Source organism: Pleurodeles waltl, chromosome 5 (genome assembly GCF_031143425.1).
Source record: "Pleurodeles waltl isolate 20211129_DDA chromosome 5, aPleWal1.hap1.20221129, whole genome shotgun sequence".
Lineage (NCBI taxonomy): Eukaryota > Metazoa > Chordata > Amphibia > Caudata > Salamandridae > Pleurodeles > Pleurodeles waltl.
The window spans coordinates 1251964944-1251986804 of record NC_090444.1 but is presented as its reverse complement, the minus strand read 5'-3'; the positions used below and the strand labels follow the sequence as shown (position 1 = coordinate 1251986804).

The 21861-nt window shown below is 44.2% G+C and overlaps 1 protein-coding gene across 4 annotated transcripts in view; it reads left to right on the top strand.

Moving 5' to 3' along the window:
* Nucleotides 1-12186, top strand: part of RRAGD (Ras related GTP binding D) — a 170736-nt gene extending 158550 nt beyond the window's left edge. For 2 of the 4 annotated variants that reach the window (XR_011203825.1, XR_011203826.1), the window contains 3 exons: nucleotides 7064-7212; nucleotides 8863-9325; nucleotides 11737-12186. Coding sequence is in view for 2 of the 4 variants with exons in the window: in XM_069235491.1 (XP_069091592.1) it covers nucleotides 7064-7212; nucleotides 11737-11888 (301 nt within the window). In the remaining 2 variants the exon portion in view is untranslated. The remainder of the gene's footprint in view (nucleotides 1-7063; nucleotides 7213-8862; nucleotides 9326-11736) is intronic. The other 2 variants (XM_069235491.1, XM_069235492.1) reach the window with 1 other exon arrangement.
* Nucleotides 12187-21861: the final 9675 nt, after the last annotated feature.

The following is a 21861-nucleotide window of genomic DNA, read 5'->3' as shown; positions in this document are numbered from 1 at the left end:
TCCCCAGCCCCCCTTCCTTTCAAGGGATCCCTCCCCTCCAAACCTCAGCAAGCTCTCCATTTTGCGATTGCATCCATTAGCCCCTGAATGTTTCCACTTCCCATTCTATGGTGGTGGTTGGCAAAGTCCAGGAGTTTTTGGAGACCCATCTATAATCCGTCCATCTCCTGCAGATCTTGGCATATCCCCTAGAGTTGTGCAGGGAGCGTTCTTTACTAAAGCACCAGTCAAGGCTCTTACACCACTCCTTGACAGAGGGACGGTCTTTAGCTATCCACGTGCGTGCAATATCTCGCTTAGCCACAGTAAGGCCTATACGCAGCAGATGTCGGCTATATTTATCTTTGTCAAAGTCCGGGGTGATGTGTCGTAGGGCTAACTTCGGATCTGAGGTATAGCCCTTCCCAGAACTTTCCCCACACAGGCTAGGACCCTTCTTCAGAATGACTCCATCTTTCCACACGACCATGTAGAAAGTAAAAGGTCTCCCTCACGAGACCCACACCGCAGATAAGTTGGAGACAGCACCACCCCCAAATGCCAACGTTTGTGCCTAGTAAGGTACACCCTGTATAGGTATTTCAATTGGATGAAGTGGAAACTGGGCACAATTTCTGAGTGTTGCGGTTAGGCCAAGGCCTTCACCCATTCCTCATGTGTGAGATTCGTGAATTAGAGGAAAGGCGATGGAGCAGTTTACTCGCCTTATTTCCCCGCTGATAGATACAAGCTTGCAAGATGAGCCAACTGGTCCACGCTTTGTCCAGAAGTGTGAGCTTCAGGACCACTTGACCCTGGGCCAGCTCCCTGTGCAGCCCTAGGTTAGGATCTGCTAAGTAATGAGCCTCTAAATATACTATTTGGGCCTCAAGATCACTAATCGTTTGCTATTTCCTACCCTTATTCAATCTGATAAGAACTCCTCTGAATGTGGCTTTGAAGGCCTTCCAAACAGAGCCAGGAGAATTCACCAAGTTATGGTTGTGGGTAAAGTATGTGTCAATGCCTCACCCATTTGTGTTGTGCAGGTTATGTCCCGGAGAGTCTGGGGGAGAGCCTCCAGTGCAACGGGGGTCTGCGATCCACGAACCCCAGACAGAGCTCAACCGGGGAATGATCGGAAAGCCCCAGGGGCAAAGTGTGTGCAGCCGTCACCATGTGCATGTCTGTCCTGGGCAGTAGGAAAAAGTCAAGACGAAATTAGGTGTCATGTACTCCAGAGTGGAATGTACAGCCTCTCTCAGAAGAAGAAGCTATCGCCATACATCTACCAACCACCTTGACTCCATAAAGGGTGCAATCAGTGAAAGACTGGAAGGGAGGTCGATTTGCCCCCCACTGTCTATCCACACTGTCTACAAGCCTGTTCCAGTCTCTCCCCTCAAAATGATGAGCCTCCCCTGGAAGATCCCCCACCAGTCTAGTAATCACCTCCAAAAAGGAAGTGTTAAAGAGCGGTGGTGCGTAAATATTGACTGGTGTCAAAGGTTCCCTATCCAGACAGATGGTAATTACAAAGTATGTGCCGTGTTGATCTATCCATCCCTTCGAGACCACAAAATAGAGACTCTCCTTACCCAGAATTCCCACCCCCATGAGCCCATGACAAACCCAGCAAAAAATGCCTGTCTATACCGATATTGAGCCAGGAAGGCAGCCTTATTGCTCACCAAATGTGTTTTTTGAAGGAAGAGAATATCCGCCTGCAGCCTCTTTGTAGCCTGAATGACTGCTGTACGTTTAATCTTATCAAGGAGGCCATTTACATTCCAAATTTCTAAATGGACCTGCCAGTTATAGTGCTTTGTCATGGTCTTCCATCAAGGCTCAGTAGAAGTCCCACACCGAAGTGGGAAGCATAGTCCCCAGGGGGTTGTATGTGTACCAACATTAACAGAAACCTGAACTACCCCATACCCTCCCATCCCAGTCTTCAGGAACGTGAAGTATCTGTCATGGGGCAGGATTGCGTCCACCCCCAACCGGGCAATGTGCCGCCCCCGCAAATGGAATAAATCCTAACTGTCAAATTCAGTGCTCAACCACTTGTACGGGAAACACCGTAATGCTGGTGCATTCAGAGCATGTGAGGGTCTACAGTGGGCCTCTCAGTGTTCCGCCTCCATCAGCATCATGTAGCTCTACAAGACTGAACCCAGGTTGGGGCCGGGAGAGAGGAGTTCTGTCTCCCCGCATACTCCACGACCAAGAGAGTTATGCTGTTGATGTCTGTGGCGATTACGATGCAGCAAGACTAATGTTCATCTCCTCCATCATTGGGTGCATGATGGTTGCTACATGGTATTCATTCTCATGTCTGTCCTCAGTGTTGCCTAGTCTGCTTTTCCACGAAGATCAGGAGAGGCTGCTAAGCTGACCCAGGTTATAGGATCGCCACTGGGTGGTCCAAGTCCCCTTCCCCACGGGATGGTCATTCAGGAAGAGTGGGAGGGGGTGCCGTGTTTGACCATACTAGGGTCTGCTCAACTGTCCATTAAAAGACTGCCTCAGAGGAGTCAAAGAACACAGTTTTAGCATGGTATGTGACCTTATGTTTTGCCAGGTAGAGTAACATGTAACAGATATTAAGGTCCTGTAGTGTCCTCTTAGCTTCCATGATGAATTTGCTTTGCTGCTGTACCATCTTGATATAGTCTGGAAAGTTCAGTATTTTGTTAGACTGATACAGCAGGGTATCCTGGATGTAAGCATGCCACAGGATAGCATCCCTAGCAGGATAATTGAGGATATTGATAATGAAAGATCTGACCGGGGCCCCTAGGGGTACTCGCAGGACCGGGATCTGGTACACTCGACCTACAACACAACAAAACAAGAGGCTACAGCAGTGGTTTCCAGCTGTGGTCCGGGGACCCCTGAGGGTCTGCAAAGCCTATTCAGGGGGTATGTGACTGCTTAGAAAATTAAATAATGTGAACAGATTAATAAAGAGTATATATATTAAAAGAAACAAAATGTAAGTGTGAACATTTTTAAATATTCTATAAATGTGAATGAATTTGAAATTAGAAGCTAACTATTAAGTTGGTGTCCTCATTTTGATTCATGGAAGCAGTGCAAGTGCATCAAACAGAATGTAGTATGAACTACTAATGGCCTCAATTGAATTAAGAAAAGGGCCAACCTTCCTAATGACGTTTTGATTTTTTTAAAATTTGTTTGTGCATTAAATAAATGAATAAATATTTTGTGTTTTGTTTGCTAAATGATTGATTGTTTCTGTATTTTTGTATACCGTTTTGCCTTTCAAATCATCTAAAATGCTTGGGCTGGGGTCTCCCTGCTTCAAATAATGACTCAGTGGGGGTCACTGGATTCCAATAGTAATTAGGTTGGGGTCCACAGTAGTTAAAAGGTTGAGAACCACTGAGCTAGAGTGTTGAGTCGCATAATAGAGTGCAGCCATTGCTCCATGAACGACTCTGGGGACGTCCCCTTGCAGTCATCCGAAAAACCAATTAAGTGGAGGTTATTATGTTGGGCCCTCTGCTCCGTATCCTCGACTTTGGCAGACAGTTCCTTCATGACGGCAGAGAGCTTGGATATTGTTTTTTGCATCTTGGACACCGAAGCTTCCACTTCTATCACTCTCCCCTCAGTCTCTGTTATCCTCTCTACTGCTTGGCGTAGATCCGGTCAGTGGAGCGTAGCATCAGCCCCCACTGTACCACCTTGAACATCCAGTGAATCCCATGGCTGGTTTATGGCTGCAATCATCGGCCTCTGCGGCTCCACCGGGCCTCGCTATCTGGTGCGTAAACTTGTCCAGCATTACTTGTTTGCCCTGTAAGGGCAGCTTGTCATTCACCATGGTGCTATTGTAGGATTATATGGCCAATTAATCTCCTATCTGTTGTGACCCACCTGGCCCCGGGTGAGCCCAGGGCAGCAGGAGCAGTCTCAGCAGGGCCCCAGCATGGCAGGAGGTTCAAAAAGAGTGTTTCCGGAAGCATCCAATCCACTGTCACGCCATACCGAGGGGGTGGAGGGTTAACAGGAGATTCTGGCTCAGCTCCTTTGTGCCCAGGAAGATTGTCCCATGGGGAGCTGCATATGATTGTAAAATCTACTGCCAGTCACAACGGGCTCAGGACGCCCCACCAGACGCAGACACCCGTACCTCCCTCCTCTGGAGGCTGCTCCAGACAGCAGCTTTGGATTGCCAGGGCCCCCAGAGGTTCCCCTACACCTCCTCTCGTGCACAAGGTGTGCTTCCGACTCATCTCATGGAATAAGCCTTGCCCATTGGTCCATCCCTCAGACCGCATCTAGCATTGCATACAGTTTAGGGTCAGTCAGCCACCAGGGTGCTCAGCGCTGTCCCAGGTCGCACCTCACCCGGCTTCGGCTGAACTTGATCCCTTGCTGCCCTGCACTGGGGACAGCCGGGGGACTCACGATTGTCGCAGTCGGCCAAGTCCACCTGCCTCTCCGCCGCAGCACCAGCTGCCCTCCACATCCCGGGCTGAAGATTGAAGGCGACATGTCACAGGCTGCGCCTCCCCTAGCTTCACCGAAACCTGCTCCCTCACAGTCACAGCAAGGGGCTGCCGAGAGATCCAAGCTCCCCACCACAGGTCAATTCTTCCTGCTACTGCTCCGAAGGCCCTCTACATCCCTGAGTGAGGACTGTAGGTGGGCCGACCAATGTGCGCAGTGCCCAGAGATATGCGCTTTGCATAGGCCTTCATCTCCACTATGCTGCAGCTGCTCTCCAAGTGTAATGCTCGGGAAAATCGGGCCCTCTAGAAGTCCAGGGCCACGTCCTGCAATCCGGTCTGCAGGATGTAGGGGTACTGAGGCAGGATTTGGGAGGAATAAAGGTGAGTGAATAGGAGCTTGTCTAAGTTGCGGCCGCCATCTTGGCATCCAGGCCATGCACCCCCTCTGAAATATTTTTGACCACATTAAGGAGCCAGGAAATCCTCTCTGTCTTTGCAAACTTGGTATCAGCTGTATCACTCCACTAACATTTTCAGCCTTATTTTTGCCCACTACCTTGATGTTACCTTCTATGTCAAAACTATGTTCTGGAAGTCTTTTGCTTGGATTATATAGATAATATTGTCCAGCAAGCAAAATATCAAAGGGGAATCGCTCTTCAGGCACAGGTGATGGTGTTGTCACTTCCCCTTTGCCCTTTTTACACCCTGTTTCTTACTTTAATTGCCCACAAATACTAAAACTCCTTGTGTGTGCGAGAAAATCATATCTCTATATTTTGGAAGTCATGCGTTGCCACTTTAACTTCCCAACAGCCAACACAGTGCTCTCCTTCCTGCTCTGTGTTCTGATTGTCAGGAAACTATGTTCTGGGGCTTATGAGTCCAGTGACCTAAAAAAAAAGCCTGCTGTCCCACGAGACTACCCAAATAATCTCTATTGCATACATGAAATAGCCCTTATGTAAGACTGAATATGACATTTGAATAATCCTAATACAGAAATAGAATTCCAAGCATTGATCTGCGAAGCCCGCTTTCTAGGTCTTGTTTGTTCTTCCCTTCACATGATGCCCAGCCACTATATAGTGAAAGTCCTACTGAACCTAGCCTAGAATGACATACCTCTAATCATAGATATATAATAGTCTCATGGTTCTGAAGTACTGGGTTTTTCAGAACCCAGTGGTGCTAGGGAACACACCCTAAGACTTTGAGTCCTTCCTGTTTCAGACAACAGAAACACAGAGTCTTCTTGGTGAAGTCAAAGATCTTGTTTATTGGCTGCAGCCAGTAACAGGTATCCTAGAAGTACAACACGGTGTATATTCTCAGGAGACTGCTCTCCTTGCAAAGCTAACCTTCTCTTTTTATATAAAATATTATGCTTTAGGCAAACATCCCTTATTTTACAGTTGACCATTCACATATTTTCACTACAAAGAAATAGCAGGGTTATGATGACAAGCCCATATTTCAGTTTGTCCAGCCCTCAATCAATTACCCGGCAAGGCTCAGTACTTTCATCAGATATTGACGGACCCCCAATATAAACAGGCACCTCCTCCTTGTAAAGCAAGTCATAAAGAAAGAAACAGGGACAGGTGCGTGTAAGATTAGGCATGGTTTGTGTGTGATGAAAGGTTTTATGATGTGTTGTGCCTTGATACTAATCTCATTCGGCCACTGGGAAAGAAACTGGCCGAACAGGTTTGGCTTCAGGCAGTGGAGTCAGCTTGCCCAGGTCACAGAGGAGTCAGCAAAGATGTACGTGTCCTTCAGACTCGTTTTCGGCATTAGTCATTGGCCTATGTGAGGGCAATCACAAAATGGCTGTCGTTTAAATGGAACCCCAGGGTTCAGGATGGAAACTCTGATATTCGGGTGCTTTCGTCACCCGAATATGAATACAATGCTTGTGCATACTATTCTAATCATTCTCGGTCTGCTGATACCAAAATCGTTGTGATGCGACGATGTTTATAATACGGGTCCAGAATTTTCAGTACCACAGTTCAGTCATGCCATGTTACATTCTGTTCACCAGATTGTGGATTCTTTGGGTCCCATAGAGGCTGCTATTGCCCACGAGACTCCAGGAAGGATTGGTGTTCCAAGAAAATCAAAGCATAAAAAAGTATCTTAGCCACAGCAAGTTAAAGTATTTGATCCCTGTTTTTTAGACTGGGGTTGTGATGTGAATTTGTGGGGAGAGAGCAAACTTGTATTTTTATTTGTCTATTTCTGGCTAGTAGAGTGCCAGACACTGAGAGACGGGCGTTTGTACATTCAGTGGTGAAATACAGTCTTTCAGCAAAGAATGAAACACGCATGCACTGTCACACACCCTTCTTTTTCTTCCTTTCTTCCCTTCTTACTTGGACCTTGTTTCTCAATGTCGCAAAGCAGCTTTCTGTGAGGCATCTGTGTCTATTTTACTAAAAAGCAAATGTCTCAACTCTTAATAGCAAAATTTGCATATCACGTCACTGCCCTGTGCCTGTAAATTACAAATATGTTATTCTTTGCTTTATAAGTGTTCTTTTAGTGAAAAGAGATTGCTGTTACCTCGATTTCTTTTTCATTGTTCCTTCAATTAGGCTGAAAGAAGAGGGAGCAGGAACCCCGTATGACAAGGAATCCATGGCCATCATCAAACTCAATAATACAACTGTTCTCTATTTAAAAGAAGTTACAAAATTCCTTGCCCTTGTGTGTTTTGTGAGAGATGAAAGCTTTGAAAGAAAAGGTATTTACATTGCGCTTCAATATATTTTAAGAGTTATACACTAGCAGATTTTGCCTCGTGTATGTTAAAAATGATTGTCATTTGCATTCTCGAACTTGTGTACCAGTGGGTGGAGAAAGCGCGGTTTTGTTACTCCTCAGTTGGCCAAAAATGTTTTTAAACCAGAGATTGGGTATTGGGCTTTCGGTTAGTTCCTTTGTACGAAAGTGTCTTGAGGTGGTATGTAATACCTGATAGATGGAGAGACTCAGTCTTCCGTCCTTTTTATTAAAAGGGTGATCTGCGTGATCCATTAAATTATGAAATGATTGTGCCCTTTGACTTGGAAGCTAAAGTCTTTGCTGGCATTTCACGCAAATAAATAGAAACACAGAATTTTGCTATGTCACTGCTCCCATGTTATCAAACAGGTTTCAGTAGTCGGTGAAGCAAATAGGATAACATTTTAACAGCTGCATTTTAATAAATCAGTATTTCCTTACCGTGAAGGCTCACATATATACTTGCTTTGTTGCTTTTGCTGTGGCCTTTGACTATGGAACAGACCTGTGGAACACGCTCAGCAGGCGGGGAATACCTGACCATGCATTCAGGGCCTTTCAGCTACTGTCTAATGGCACCTGGGTATAAATACAGCTGGACCAAGCTCTCACATCTCCAGCAAAATGCTGGAATAGGGATGCGTCCGCTCATTTTGCTATATTCTTCTCCTCTACTTATGTCTTTCGTCCCAAGTTGGATGGCGAACAGATTCGTATTTTATTATATGTAGATGATCTGGTCGTTTTTGACCAGACAAAGGTTGGTTTGTCAAGGTTGTTAACTAAATTAGAGGAATATACAAGGGAAAGTCGCCTATAGGGTTTTGATGAGTTAACCAAAGTCATGATTTTTGGGAGAGGTTAAAAAACTCTAGCTATTGATGTGCGGGGGTAAAAACAGAATTTCAGATATCTTTTTCTACAATTATCTTGGTGTTTGGCTAAGTGACAGTGATGCTCTTCATTACCATGTATCTACCTTAAGTACAAGAGTCAGCGCTGACATTTGCTTTTCAGTGTGTAAGTAGAAAGTTACCTGGTTCTTCTGTGGACCCACATCTAGAGGTTATTAGAGCTAAGCTAAATCATTCCCTTTTGTACAGCTAAATGGCCTATTTTGGATTGTTTCTTGCCTGACAAGTTGCAATGCGAGTAAAGGTTTTTGACTACCCAATAATACTAGTCAGGCAAAACAGAGGTTAAAATGTGGCCTCTTAGAAAATCTATTGCAGGCATTAAATAAGAACATCGGGTCCCAGTGCCTTCTGTTCTTTAAATTGCAAAGATATTAAACACTGTAATAACAAGTAGGGACACAAAGATTACAGCCCTTAGTTTACGGCCAAAGAAACATTTCTGGATTCACAAGAATTAAAATCTCCTTTGTCACAGGATTTATTATTTAACCTATTGAGCAAAGCGACAGGGTAGCTAACGAGTAAGCTTTTTTATTGTGAAAGATGTAGACGAGTTTGTAAGTAAAAATATTCTGAATTTATCCTTTCCTCATATATGAAGCTGAATAAACAAGATTACCTTCCTGATTCGTTTTGTAACTTAGCTCGATATAGGATTCTTAGATAACAGTTTTACCTGCTTCCCACTGCAGAGCTTAGACACAGCCTGTCTTCTTTTCCAAGTAACACCGGGATCTGCAGAACTGGAGAGGTGTTTGGCCCCAAAGCATGTGCAGCAATTGTACATCTAGTGTATTGCCAAATGGTGGATTCAAGCTCCTGCATCCATCCTGCATAAGAACTCAGAACAGAAGTGAAAGTGAAATCCTTTGAAAACTTATAACAAAAATATCAACTACCCACACAAAAATACAAGTATCTACAACGAACACACGGACTCGTGAAACAAGTCAAGAGTGTGGATATCCTGGAACGCTCTCCCATGGAAAACTAAGTGTTACAAAGTGAAACTACCCAGAAGGCGGTGCCACAACTCTACCGTACCTTGATAAATCATGCACCAGATGGGCTTTGTGGTATACAGGCCAGATGGGAAGCAGATATCGGGGGAACGGAGGATATGGACTGGGAGACTGCCTTCATGCACTTGGAGAGGTAACTATAACGTCTTGATTAAGATCGGTGCAGTTGAAAGTATTACACCGGATATAGTAGAACCATAGCAAACTATTCATTCCCCAGGTGCCTGAGGTGTATTTCTGAGGAGGGAATGTTCCTACATATTATATGGGGATGCCCCCAGTTAGCTGTGTACTGGGGTGGAGTAATACAAGAGCGGGAGGAAATTATGGGCCTGAAGATCCCGGGAACGCACCAATTAATACTTTTAGAGATCCCGCACCAACCTCTGGAATTTTGCATACTGGGGTTCATAGTGGATAAGAGAGATGTGGATAAGAGAGACACAAATTCCAACAATAGCTAAGTGGAAAGAGGAAATTAACATATGTATGGAGGCAGAAAGTCAGGGGTGCACAAAAAAGTTTGACAAAGTGTGAGGAGTATGGATTTGATGTACCATGAGGAGGTATGGAACACGGAATTCTTTCAGGCGGAGGCCGTAATTCCCAGCCCTGGAGAGGCAAGGGGAGGAACCTAGGGGGAGAACCGGAGATACACAGCCTGCACAATAGGGTCAGAGATCGAGGGGGAAAGGTGGGGGCCCTGTCTACAGTACGAAATCAGCTATGTATTCTCGGATTGTATTTTATGCTTGTTAATGTGCCGATAAAAGTGATTAAAAAAAAAAAAAAGAAGAACAGAAGCAGCACAGTGACAAGAAAAGCTGACGGATTCAAATACAGTGTTCACATCCAAGCACAAGAACCTCCTTGTATTATGCTTGTTCTGCCTGCTTTAGCTTCAGTGGTGAGTGGTGAACACAAGGATGCCCTCTAAGAAGCATTATGTTGACTATATCTCTGGACATACTGATCGCATTAATAATACAGAGAACATGGCCATATGCTCACTAGGACTGGGAGTTTTCTTTCAAACCCTGAGCACCGAGGACTCTACTGTTCACTTATTTATTGCCTAAGCACCTCAGTGCATGTAAAACAAGGAACGTGGTGGGAGCCTCTAAGCTCAGAGAAACTCTGAGACAACAATACAAAGGTTGTGACCTCAAAGACGCTCCGTAATTTGTATTGGTGTGTGTTGTTAAACCTAATACCATTTTAACTCCTCTCACAAAGTGATCACAAGTATTATTCAGAGAGGGCTCTATTCTTAAACGCATAAATAGGCCTGCACGCTTGAGTTTAATCCCACAGCTGGGTGCAGTTTTCTAACTTTTTGGACTTCGCAAAGGTTTCCAAGAGTAGTACTGGAGAACTTCGGCAGCTGCTTGTTTCCAGGAATATTCCTGGAAATATGTTATGAATTCTCAATGACATCTTTACGAAGGCAGTTCTGCAGACCTAATTGTACATTGTACCTTGACTTCTAGGGGATATCAGGAGTTGAAGGGCAATACATTCTTCGGTAAATAGTGTACATTCGGCATGCACTAACGCAGTTTTACATTAGGGCGGCTGCACCTTTATGCTCTCCGAGGAGAAAATATTTCCCTTGGTAGAAACCCGTTCCCTCCACCTCTTTGGAAGGTATTCATTTCCCAATTACGCCCTGGAAACAGTCCTCCCCCACTTGCTACAAGTAAAGAGCCAACTGTTTCCAGGGTGGGAATGCGTTGCAGACAGCAGACAGGGGCGTAGCTTGGTCCGATGAGGGGGAGAGAGGCTGGGGAGGGGCGCTAGTTTCAGATTTTCCAACAATCACTCTGGCATATAATGTTAAAATAAATAGTATGACAACCTGGGCGCATACGAGGGGCTTCAGGGGCAGAGGAATGCGGATTGGTAGGAGTACCAAGTGAAAGAAAACACAGTATTTTGTAAAATAACCAACATTTTTGAGGACGTTTAACATAGAGGGAGAGACTGTGTGTGCATTGTTGTCCGTATTTAAAAATCCTGGTGAATTCCAACAGACATCTCACCAAACCCGACTGAAAGCATCTGTACGCAACTACTTATTAGGAAATACATTTATTGGGGGTGGGGGGTGTAAATACCCAGCTCCTCCTCTCCCCCCCCCAACCAGCTACACCCCTGATTGCAGAAACGTTTTTGAATATCCACAAACTTGTGAGTTCTTTTGAGTGTTTCACATCATCCTTATCTTGGATAAATAACCAACAGCACAACTATTGCAGTAATAATATGCTCATACAAATTAATTTGATGTAAACTAATTTATTGTGATTTTCAACAGCGAATTTGTGCTTCTAAGTTAAGTCATTGCTCTCTATAGGTTGAACTTACAAATTCAAATGGCTTTGTGAATTGGGCTGAGTGCGCTGGCATACATGTTCCATTGGCATATACTGTTCCGCACCAAATGCTCATATAAGGGATTAATGGGACATTGACTAGCTAAGTGTATAGTGCTAACACACCTTCTGAAGCTATGGTTCATTCCTTTGATTTCTTTTCTCTCAGGCTTGATAGACTACAATTTTCACTGCTTCCGGAAAGCCATCCAGGAAGTATTTGAAGTGAGGGTAAAAGTGCTGCGATCGCGGAAGCTCCAGTGCCAGATTAGAAGAAATAAAAGAGCTACTCCAAACGGCACTCCACGAGGTCCAATGTAGCGGATGGTCTATGGCCACAGTATTCTGGACCACTGACTGCAGAATCTTTTTCTTCCTGGACAGGTGGAAAACGTGAAACTTTTTCAGACAAGTGGCTGCAGCTGAATGGATGGTTTTTGGTCTCCTTTATGAATAATGAGCACAAATGTCCTGAATATAGTGTGTAGAGGGTGAGTGTGTGTTGAAAATGTAACCTTTGTTCAGCCCAGAACGAAGGGAACCCAACTAAACTGGGCGCTACTAATGCACTAAGAATGTAAGTAAATACAAGCACTTTTTATCGCACAACCAAGAAAAACTGTCTCTTCTTTATTTCTGTAATTTTATCCATTTTAAGCACTGTCAAATCATATATAACAACAATGTATTCTTGACTGTATTTGTGAATATAGTGCCCTGTGCATTGCCATCAAAACTGGGAGGTGGTTAATTTGTTTTGACCAATCCAAAAACTATATCAACCATACACTATCATTCCATTTATGTATTGCTGAATTTTTCTTCCAACTTCAGTCACTTTATCTACAATATATAGAATGCTGGGTATAAAGTGTGTTTAGGGAGACCGGAGGAACTGTTTTCACAGCACGGCACTTACTAATGTCCTACGTATATTTAGATACTGTTGAATAGGATGGCAACTCCTCTACTGGAGAACTGTCCTGTAAAATTGCACTTCTCGAGGAAATTGTTACAACAGACTTTTAGAAGATTATATGTTATCAACCTTATCAAAATCAGGCCATGGATCTTTAATAAGATGCATGTTAAAACGCTCCAAAGTGTACATCATTTTTATATTGTATTTCTGGTTTGATCAATGCTAATCTGATTAGTTTAAAATATTTCAAATGGGACAGGTCAATTTATTGAAAATGGAATGTATCTACTCTTCCAGCCTCCCATGTATCTGTTTTGATTGCCATGTAAGAAATGCACAACTTTGTAGGAGCTCTGACCATGGAGCTTAATACCTCTATTATCATGCTGCTACCAATCCAGCTCCCAAATGGAAGTTCGCAAATGGTATGTCAGTATACGAGTACACAGGTTCAGCCCATCCCATTACACTTGTATTGCAGATAATCTGGGTGGTGGGTTTAATAAGTAGAAATCTGCACTGACATGTAACCCTTTGAAATGGACTGACATGGCTGCCAAAATAAAGCCACTCCGGGACTACATTCAACAGATATAATCTTGGAAGCTTTATATTCCATAGTTTTTTACATTCAGCCCATCTCAAAAGCATCAAGGTGACCACATCCATAGATACAGTGCGCTTAGGCCATTCCAGTTGGATCCATATGAACCTTCCCTGTCCCATTGACAGACTGCAGCAAGTGCTAAACCAGTAAGAAAGGGTAGCTTTGAATTAACAAAAAATGTCCACATCAAATATTCCTTAAAACATTCTTTCCATTCCAGGCGTATAGTGTGGAGATCAAATTAAACATTTACAGCATGCATAAGATATGCTGTCAAAATGGTAAGGACTATCTCAAGAAGGTTGTCCCACCCACCACTTTATATACAGGAATTCTGATTGCCAACATGCAGATGATTTGCTTGCTGAAGGTCATACTGAAAAAATGGATCAAGTCCTTGTTAGTTCAGCAGCCAAGGTTCTGCAATGTTCTCAGTCGGTCGCTGGGGGGTCACTAAAATATCAAAGAAACTCAAAGGTGAAACATTTGAAGAAAGTTTTGACATTTGGACCAAATAATTTGGCATTGCACAACCACCCAGGCTGGCCAAACTCCATCTGCATGTGGCATACAGAATACATTCAGTGATGCTTCACTACTGATTGTCCGTACTATCATCATGAAACATCATCTTTTAGGAACAAAGCGTTTTGAGTGCTTGCTAGGGATGTCTTAGGTCAAACTGACATTCTCTATGGACCAGCCGACTGAAATCTAGTTCAGAGTCTCTTGAGAGCATGCTGTAAGTATCTACAGCACATCAAGAATCTCTCAGGTTATATCTGGACTATTGAAGAACTAGCTGAGGGTGGGTGAAGCAGCCTGAGGGTATCTGATAGCACACTGGGGGATTATGCAGGGGGTGTTTGAGAGCATAACAAAGGTCATGGAGAGTAGGCCTGGATTGTTTATAGGCCAATTGGTAGTGTCTGAAGGCAGACTTTGGCAATGGCTAGAAGCATCTAAGGGCCAAATAGAGGTGTCTAAAGGACTAGGCGGGATCAGTTGCCACAGTGGCTAAATTGGACTGAGGTAACTAATGAACAGCTAGCTGTGTCTGAAAGGTGGCTGAGACATAAGGTATCTAGGGGGACATGGTAAGGATCTTTAAGGGCCAGTTGGAGGTCGAGCCAAATTTGATGGAGCGTAAATAGTGGGCAAAGTGAGAAGGAATGGCAACTACACTTTAGGATCCATGCATGAGCATAGGGGAACATTGCTCTGTTGGTAACCCGCGAGCCACTGAAGTGGGTGAAGGCCAGGGCTGGTGTGATTATTGCAGTCTGGTCCCCAACACCCACCTGGAGGGCCCACCACACCAAGCCTTCTCCCTCATTGCCCCCTGATGAAGGATAGAGGTTCATGCTGTAGGGATCAGTCTTATTCTAATATCGCAGGCTGCACTTACCAAACCAAAACGGCAGTGCAGGTGACGAGCAGCAGGCAAGCATTCCCCCACTGTTGACTGCTACCATGGGCTACTGTTGCAAATGGGGTGGACGGCAGTCTGATGGCCACATGGTGAGACAAATTTACTTCTTTGAGTCTGCTGCCCAGGTCCATTTGTGCCACGGCTTTGGATGCAATGGCCATCTTGTCTTCGGCTGCATGCTTCCAAGCTGTTGTACACGCAGTGTTCATCTTGCAATGAGAAGATAAGGTAGGCCTACATGTACAGTGCAACACTCCCCGCTTAGAAGCTGTTCAACACACAGTAACATGCATATATGGGTCAATACCCATACTGAATCCATACAGGCTGCACCTCTCACTGTTTGAATGTGGGTGTTAGCATTGTAGTCTGTATACTATGTGAATTTTGATGGACCTCCCCTGGGCCCTACATATATTCCTTTACACTGCTACACCTTGTGTACCTGTTCATGGTACATCAGAGCAGCCTGTGTAAGAACTCTGCCTGATCTGGATTTTTATGCCACCTGCTGCTAACCAGTGCTTAGAGAAATGCTTTAGGTAACAGGCTGCTATCCTTCCAGGAACATTAACCCACCACTCATTACTGTCCTAGTTCCTTGTGTAAATTATATAAAATGTCTTATGGTGGATAAGCTCTGCTGTTACTATCTACAGAACTTTAGCTGCCAATCAAAAGGCAGCACAACAACCATCTGGCACCATGGTGCAGATACCACTGAAATCACTGGTTTTCTTTCCTAATTAAATCAAATCCACTATCGGATATAGCTAGAAAAAGGAAATAAATCAATTTGCTCAGACACATATTGAGACTAGACTCTACTGAATGTCATGTGATGTCAATTGAAAGTCCGCTAGAACACATTCCAGATTAGGCCCAGGAGACCTGGCATGTTAAATGCGAAACCAGTGACTTGGAGGGCAGGAGAGACTTTGGGATTCAGGAGATGACACACAGGGCATTACTTTTGGCATCACTTTCTCTGAACTTGTTGTATGTCAGAGGCACACAGAACATGCTTCCATAATCCAGGGTAGAAAAACCACCCCCACCTGACCATTGCATGCTTCCTATGACAACAGCGTGCACAACAGATAATTATAGCAGCTAAGAAACACTGTACCTGTTGCTGGGGTAAATACGGTGTTGAAGGAAATGCTGTAGAATGTCATTTTTTGTAACTCAAAACCAAATTTAAATACATGTAAATGGACTGTACACACATTTCAGAATAGATCAGCAGTTAATAAAGCAAAAATGAATCACATTTTTTTGTAATTCTGAAGTGTGATGGAAACAAAGATTTTAATTGGAACGAAACAATTCAAAACACTTTTACTTGGTGATGTGCAAATGACAAATATTCAGTGAAACCCAAATTCCACACATTATCCTTTGTGTGCTACATAGTTTTAACAGTAAAACTATTTTTTTGTGCAAATTTAGTGGCCATTTCAGTAGAAAATGTGCTGTCTGTTACTGCATGATTCTTTAATAATATATTTGTGACAGTGTGCTCCAAAGTGCACCAGGAGCTACATACTACACCCTTATCACTCTCTCGCTGAATACATTTGCCACACTTTGTGTGAAGGTAGGGTTTTCCACAATTTCTAGGACTTCAGTGATGTAATATTGATGTCAGCACCTGCACTTTGAAATTTGTTCCCGCACCACTGATGAAAAGGTGTTGAGCTATGTTCCTAAGTCCAGTTGTGAATACATCCTTGTAAGTATGCCCAAGCAAGACTCCAGGTAAACCTTCCAGTATTTTTGCTGCTGTTTTATTACACCACAAAGCCAATTCAACAGTAAATGTGCTCACCATGCGTAATCATGCACAATCATCCCACTAGTGGATGACTTTACACCTAAATTGAAGGATATGGATGTGGCCTAACAGCCAAAGTTGCCAACTTTAGATCTGGGAAACCAGGTTCAAATCCCAGCATTGACTCTGGGCAAACCACTTAATCTCCTGTGCCTAAAATAAAATGAATCTGATCTAATGGAATCAATCTGGTGCTCTTGTAAAGCACTACAATATATAGTCCAAAATGCACCACTGTGCCTAGTTTTAACACAAAAATGGATATGAGGCCTTACCAAATCCTCTGCTGCAGAATGGGTTTTCAAATGTGATAAAAGCACTGGTTTCAGCATCAAGATTGTTTAGAAGCCATGTGATTTTAGTGAACAAATGACACAGGGCAGCACTCCACTTTGAAAATGTTCTCTATCTGGCACTTTTATGGGCAGATCAGAATAAAGATATATCTTAGGGTGTGGGTAAGGCTGTGACATTTACAAACAATTTTTGTTTGAATGCAAACAGTTGTAAGAAGTATGTTAGTTGGGTAATTCGCAGCACTTCGAAAGCATGTCTACTTTTACATGAAAAAAGTCACTCCCACCTCATATCTGCTAAAGCTAGGTGAGTTGTGAAAGTTTGTTGTTCTAAAAATTGGGTTGTGGTTCTAAAAAAGTTTGAGAAGCTGTGCTTTAGATGGTGAACTTAAAACAAAGTTTCCCTAAGATGCTACAAGATAACTTACTGGCATTATGTGAAACACATGAAAAAGGAAACATTTCAACTTCAGAAAGCAGCGTCAAATACGGAGTTGCCAGCTATAGAGCAATACATTGCACAAGACTAAGTGGATTGAACCTGGTGATTTTAAAGCCTTTCTCTGTGTTACCTACTTTCCTGCTAAAAGTTTGAATTTGCAGCTGCTCAGTGAATCACTAAACCTCATTCTGATTTTGAAAAGATGGGAGTTGTATAGTTGCATTAAATAGGTGAGGGATTGTGTTCATTTGCTTGTTGACATATTAATGTGGCTGATGTGACACTATGGCCCTCATTACGATCCTGGCTGTCCGAAGACTACCAGGACCGTGGGGCGGTGTCACCGCAGACTGGCCGAAAGTGAATACTGCCAAATTAGGAGCCTCCATCCATCCCACCACATTACTGCATTTCGCCCAGCTGGAGTTGAGCACCTCCAGCATGGCGGATGGCGTGATACCACTAGTGGTACACAAGGCGGGAGACTGCCAGCACATTTTCCTTCCGGTCACAACGTCAGAAAAAGCTGGCGGTCTTGCATCCTGGCCACCGGGATAAGCATTCCTGTTCCCAGGATACACTCACACAGATGTCCACCTACCCGCACACATGGACTCACATACTCCCACTCACAAACACACTCCCACTCCTCCATTCACACATACATACAGAAATTCCGCACTCACGCATGCATCCACTGCCCCTCCCCAGCGCATACATACATTCACACCCCCTCCCCCCTGCACCACATACATACATTCACTCCCCCCTGCGCCCCAGCACATACATACATTTGCATCCCCTTCCCCTGCACTGCATACATTCACTCCCCCTCCCCACCGCATAAATACATTCACTCCCCCTCCCCATACCGCATACATACATTCACTGCTCCTCCACCGCATACATATGTTCACTCCTGCTCCCCCTGCACACAAATTCACTCCCCCTCCACCACATACATTCACTCCCCCTCCCCCCTGCACTGCATACATACACTCCCACTCCCCTCTGAAACACATACCCACACTCACCCGCGCTCCCCATCCACCTACACACTCTCCCTGTCCACTTACATACACATGCACACGCATACACGCACCCATCCCTTCCATCTGCTCAATTGCTCACACATGCACTCACCCCGTCCGCACACACGCACTCACCCCCACCCATCCACATTCACTCACAACCCACACCCATTCACACTCACTCACCCCATCCACAATCACTCACACACGCAGACACGCACCCACAAACACCCCACCTCCCCCCGCATTCATGACATTCACACACGCACTCACACACACACACAGACATGCACACACCTCCTCCCCTTTCAGATGATCCACTTACCTCGTCCATCAAGGAGGTCGTCAGGGAAGGGATGGGTTGCGGCGCTTCCACCGCCGGCAGCGCCTCGCCATCTGGACACCACCACACCGTATTATGGGTTGTAATATGATGTGCGGTCTCATTTTGGCATGGCGGTACCGCTTCTGCAGTACCGACCACCAGTATGACTGGTTTCGGAACTCCACCCAATTTCGGGTGGAATTCAGAGATCAGTCGTATTAGGGAGGTCTTAAAACCGCCAGCACTGGCGGAATTTCGTGCCAGCAGCTGAAGTCGTGATGAGGGCTTATATTTCTTCTCTTTCCCAATCCAATAAGCACTTTTGATTTTAGTCGAGATTCTCGTGGGTGGCTCATCAGGTCCTCAGAAACTATTTCTTTTTTTAACACCCAATAAACCACAGACTTGGCACCCGGCCTCATTATCCTTAACTAGAGGCATGTGTGTAAGACAGGTAAGATTGATAGCAGCCATTTTCCTAAAGCTGTTGCAGGATAGTGACCTGTACTACTTGGAGTATTTGTACGTTTCTGATCTGGTAAAACAGTAGGTATTGTTCCTTTCCAAAACCCTCCACCTAGCCTGGGTAATACAATTACCTATTCGTTATGCAAAAGAAACAAATATCTATATACCCTCTTTAGTTATCATGAATGTAGAGTTGTGTATTATTGGTGTCTCGTTAGCACAGTTTTTAAACTTACAAGTAGCACAGTGTCCAAATACTACACTTTAGTTTTCACGCAAAGATTATTAGCCTTTGTACTTGTTAGATAATTGTTATAATACATGCGTCATTTAGGCATGTTGCATCTTGAAATGTCTTTTTTTATGCTGCCCAGAAGATCTCCAACTGAAAATACAGATGAGCAATAATCGGGGCCACTGGAATTATGCAGCAGGAGAGGGCCAAATTATGCAGCAGGATTGAGTTAATTATGCGGCAAGAAAAGGTAAATTATGCGGCATAATGAGGCACATTTAACAGTAGTAATTTAATCATTTTTAAACTTGGTAACACTTTCAGGGCATTGGTTGCTCCTCTTTATCATCAGTTTAACACCCAAATATAGCTACAAGCAATAAAAAGGTTACCTGTCCAGCTTTGCTAAGGGACTTTCACTGTGTGGAAACCCCTGTTGCTGTCTTTGTTAAAATCTGCAGATTATGGTGCAGATGATGGATTATGTGGCAAAAGTGGCAAATCTATAATTATGCGAAAATCGTTGCAGCCGCACAATCACATAATTCCAGTGGTCCTGGCAATAATACATACTAACCATAAAGAGGGCATTTTTGCCAAACTTTGCCTATTTTAGTTTTATATTATTTTTCCATTCTTCCCGCTGAACTCTTCAGTGTGGCAGAAAAGAGGTTTCAAAAAGGCCCAGTGTCTTTGGACACTAGTCAGAAGATCAAGAGGAGGCACATGAGGAGACCGCCAAGAGAGTGGACCTGAAACACCACAGTTGCAAAAAAATCCAAACGCAATTTGAAGCTGCAGCCTGTGGGTGTAGCTAAAACAAGAGGTAATTCCCAAGAACATAGTGATGGTCACCCCACCCTAAATAGGGCAGACAGCCCATCACTGTGGATGGTGGCTTAGTATCAGGTGGGCTATCAGTGGAAACCCTGTGCTCTGTTTTGCTCATCTGTGCATGAGAGAATCCACGTAGCCCGTCAAGGCTCTATCCCCTGATTCACACCCATTTTACGTGTAGTGTTGCTAGGACAACATGTGACTTGGAGCAACATTACCTTAGGAAGGGGTCACCCCGTATGTATGTATGTAGACCCTAAGGTGTCAAGTGTGCCACAGGGATTAGTTTTACTCAAAATAGTTAGCTTCTCACTAAGTGATGGTCTCCTGCACTGCAAACCCAAGTGTAATCACAAACTTGAATGAAGCAGGAAGGATTCTTCGTTTTCAATCTTCCTGAACCAATGCAGTTTCAGTAGGCCAACCTGTGGCCTGAAATACTGCATCTGACCCAAGAACTGAAGCTCAAACGCATGCCCGAGGCTGCACACCTAAGCAAAAACATGTAGACTGCCCATTCTCTCCTTCAGACCCCAATGACAGCTCCTGATAGGACAGAGGTTGTCTATCTCCAATCGTAAATTGGTATTTTGTTGACATGAAGATGGATCAGACTGGAAGGAAATGCACTTTTAAATAATTGGCTACCTCCAAAAGCATGGGCTAACTTTCAGATTGGTCAGTTGATTGGAGCCCAACCACAACTGTTTCTAAATGTAAATTATAGAAGTGGGTGGACCACTAAATAAGCAGGGAGAGCCAAACAGGAGACGAGCCAAGGGTCTAGTTCGGTTATAAGAACCCATGCCTGAGCTGAGCCCTAAAAAATAGTAGGCATGTAAATTATACAACATACTGTAAATGAAATATGAAAAAATCTTGTAAAAATCCAATAGATATGTATTCGGGTAACATGCAGAAGCTTTTCACATTAGTACATCGGATTGATTTAATAGAATGCAGTATTACAAAGACAAGAGCTTTTTGTACTTTGCACATCTCCAACTCACAGAATTGAAGGAGCTCACTTGTTTGAAAAAGAAGGAAAGAAGAGACACTGAGATAAAATATTCGCCAGGATCACACTATGCAATCAAGCGGGGAAGCCAGGATCGATTCCAGGTTTTCTAGTTTCACATTATGCAATTTAGCCACTCAATGGCTATCTTTTTTCTCCCATTTAATAACAAAGGTTTATGCATTATTTTTTTAATTCGTACAGTATGAGGTTAGAAAGTGTTGGCAAGCACAAGGTACATGAAAGTTTGGCTTCTTTTGGACTCAGGGGCAAAGAGGGCCTCAAGCAGAGCCAGGAAGCCAGTGGCTCGCCCACCTCTAGTATATTAGGCCCTAAGGCTTATTGAGGTCCCACCTATATACACCGTTGCAGAGAAAGACTCAGACCAGAGGAAAGAAACTTGAGCTGTTTCCCCTAAGGACTTAGAAAACAAACTTTGCTGGTGCAATCTGAAGAGAGGGATGTAAACAGTCTGGTGGGTAGAGAACCTACCATAAACACCAATACAGCCAGGAAGAACATGAGGCCTGTGACTGCTGCTCAGCCCTATCAAAAACGGTAGATGCACACTAGCCCAGAATCCTCTGCAGGCCTATGAACCGCCATGTTACTGCTAACTCATCTGCACTCCTGGGTGAGCAATGCTGTCCTTTGTGTGAGGGCCCATGAGCTTTTGCCACTGCAACTACAGCTGTGTTCCCCAGACTGGTAACCTTGGCCACAGTGTCATCACCACCTCATTGGCTTCTCTCCGTCAGTGGTGATGACCTGTGTGCCAGTAAGCATCTGGATACCTTGTACACCTCTGCTTCATCGCTGTCACTTGGACCGGCAGTCTCAAACT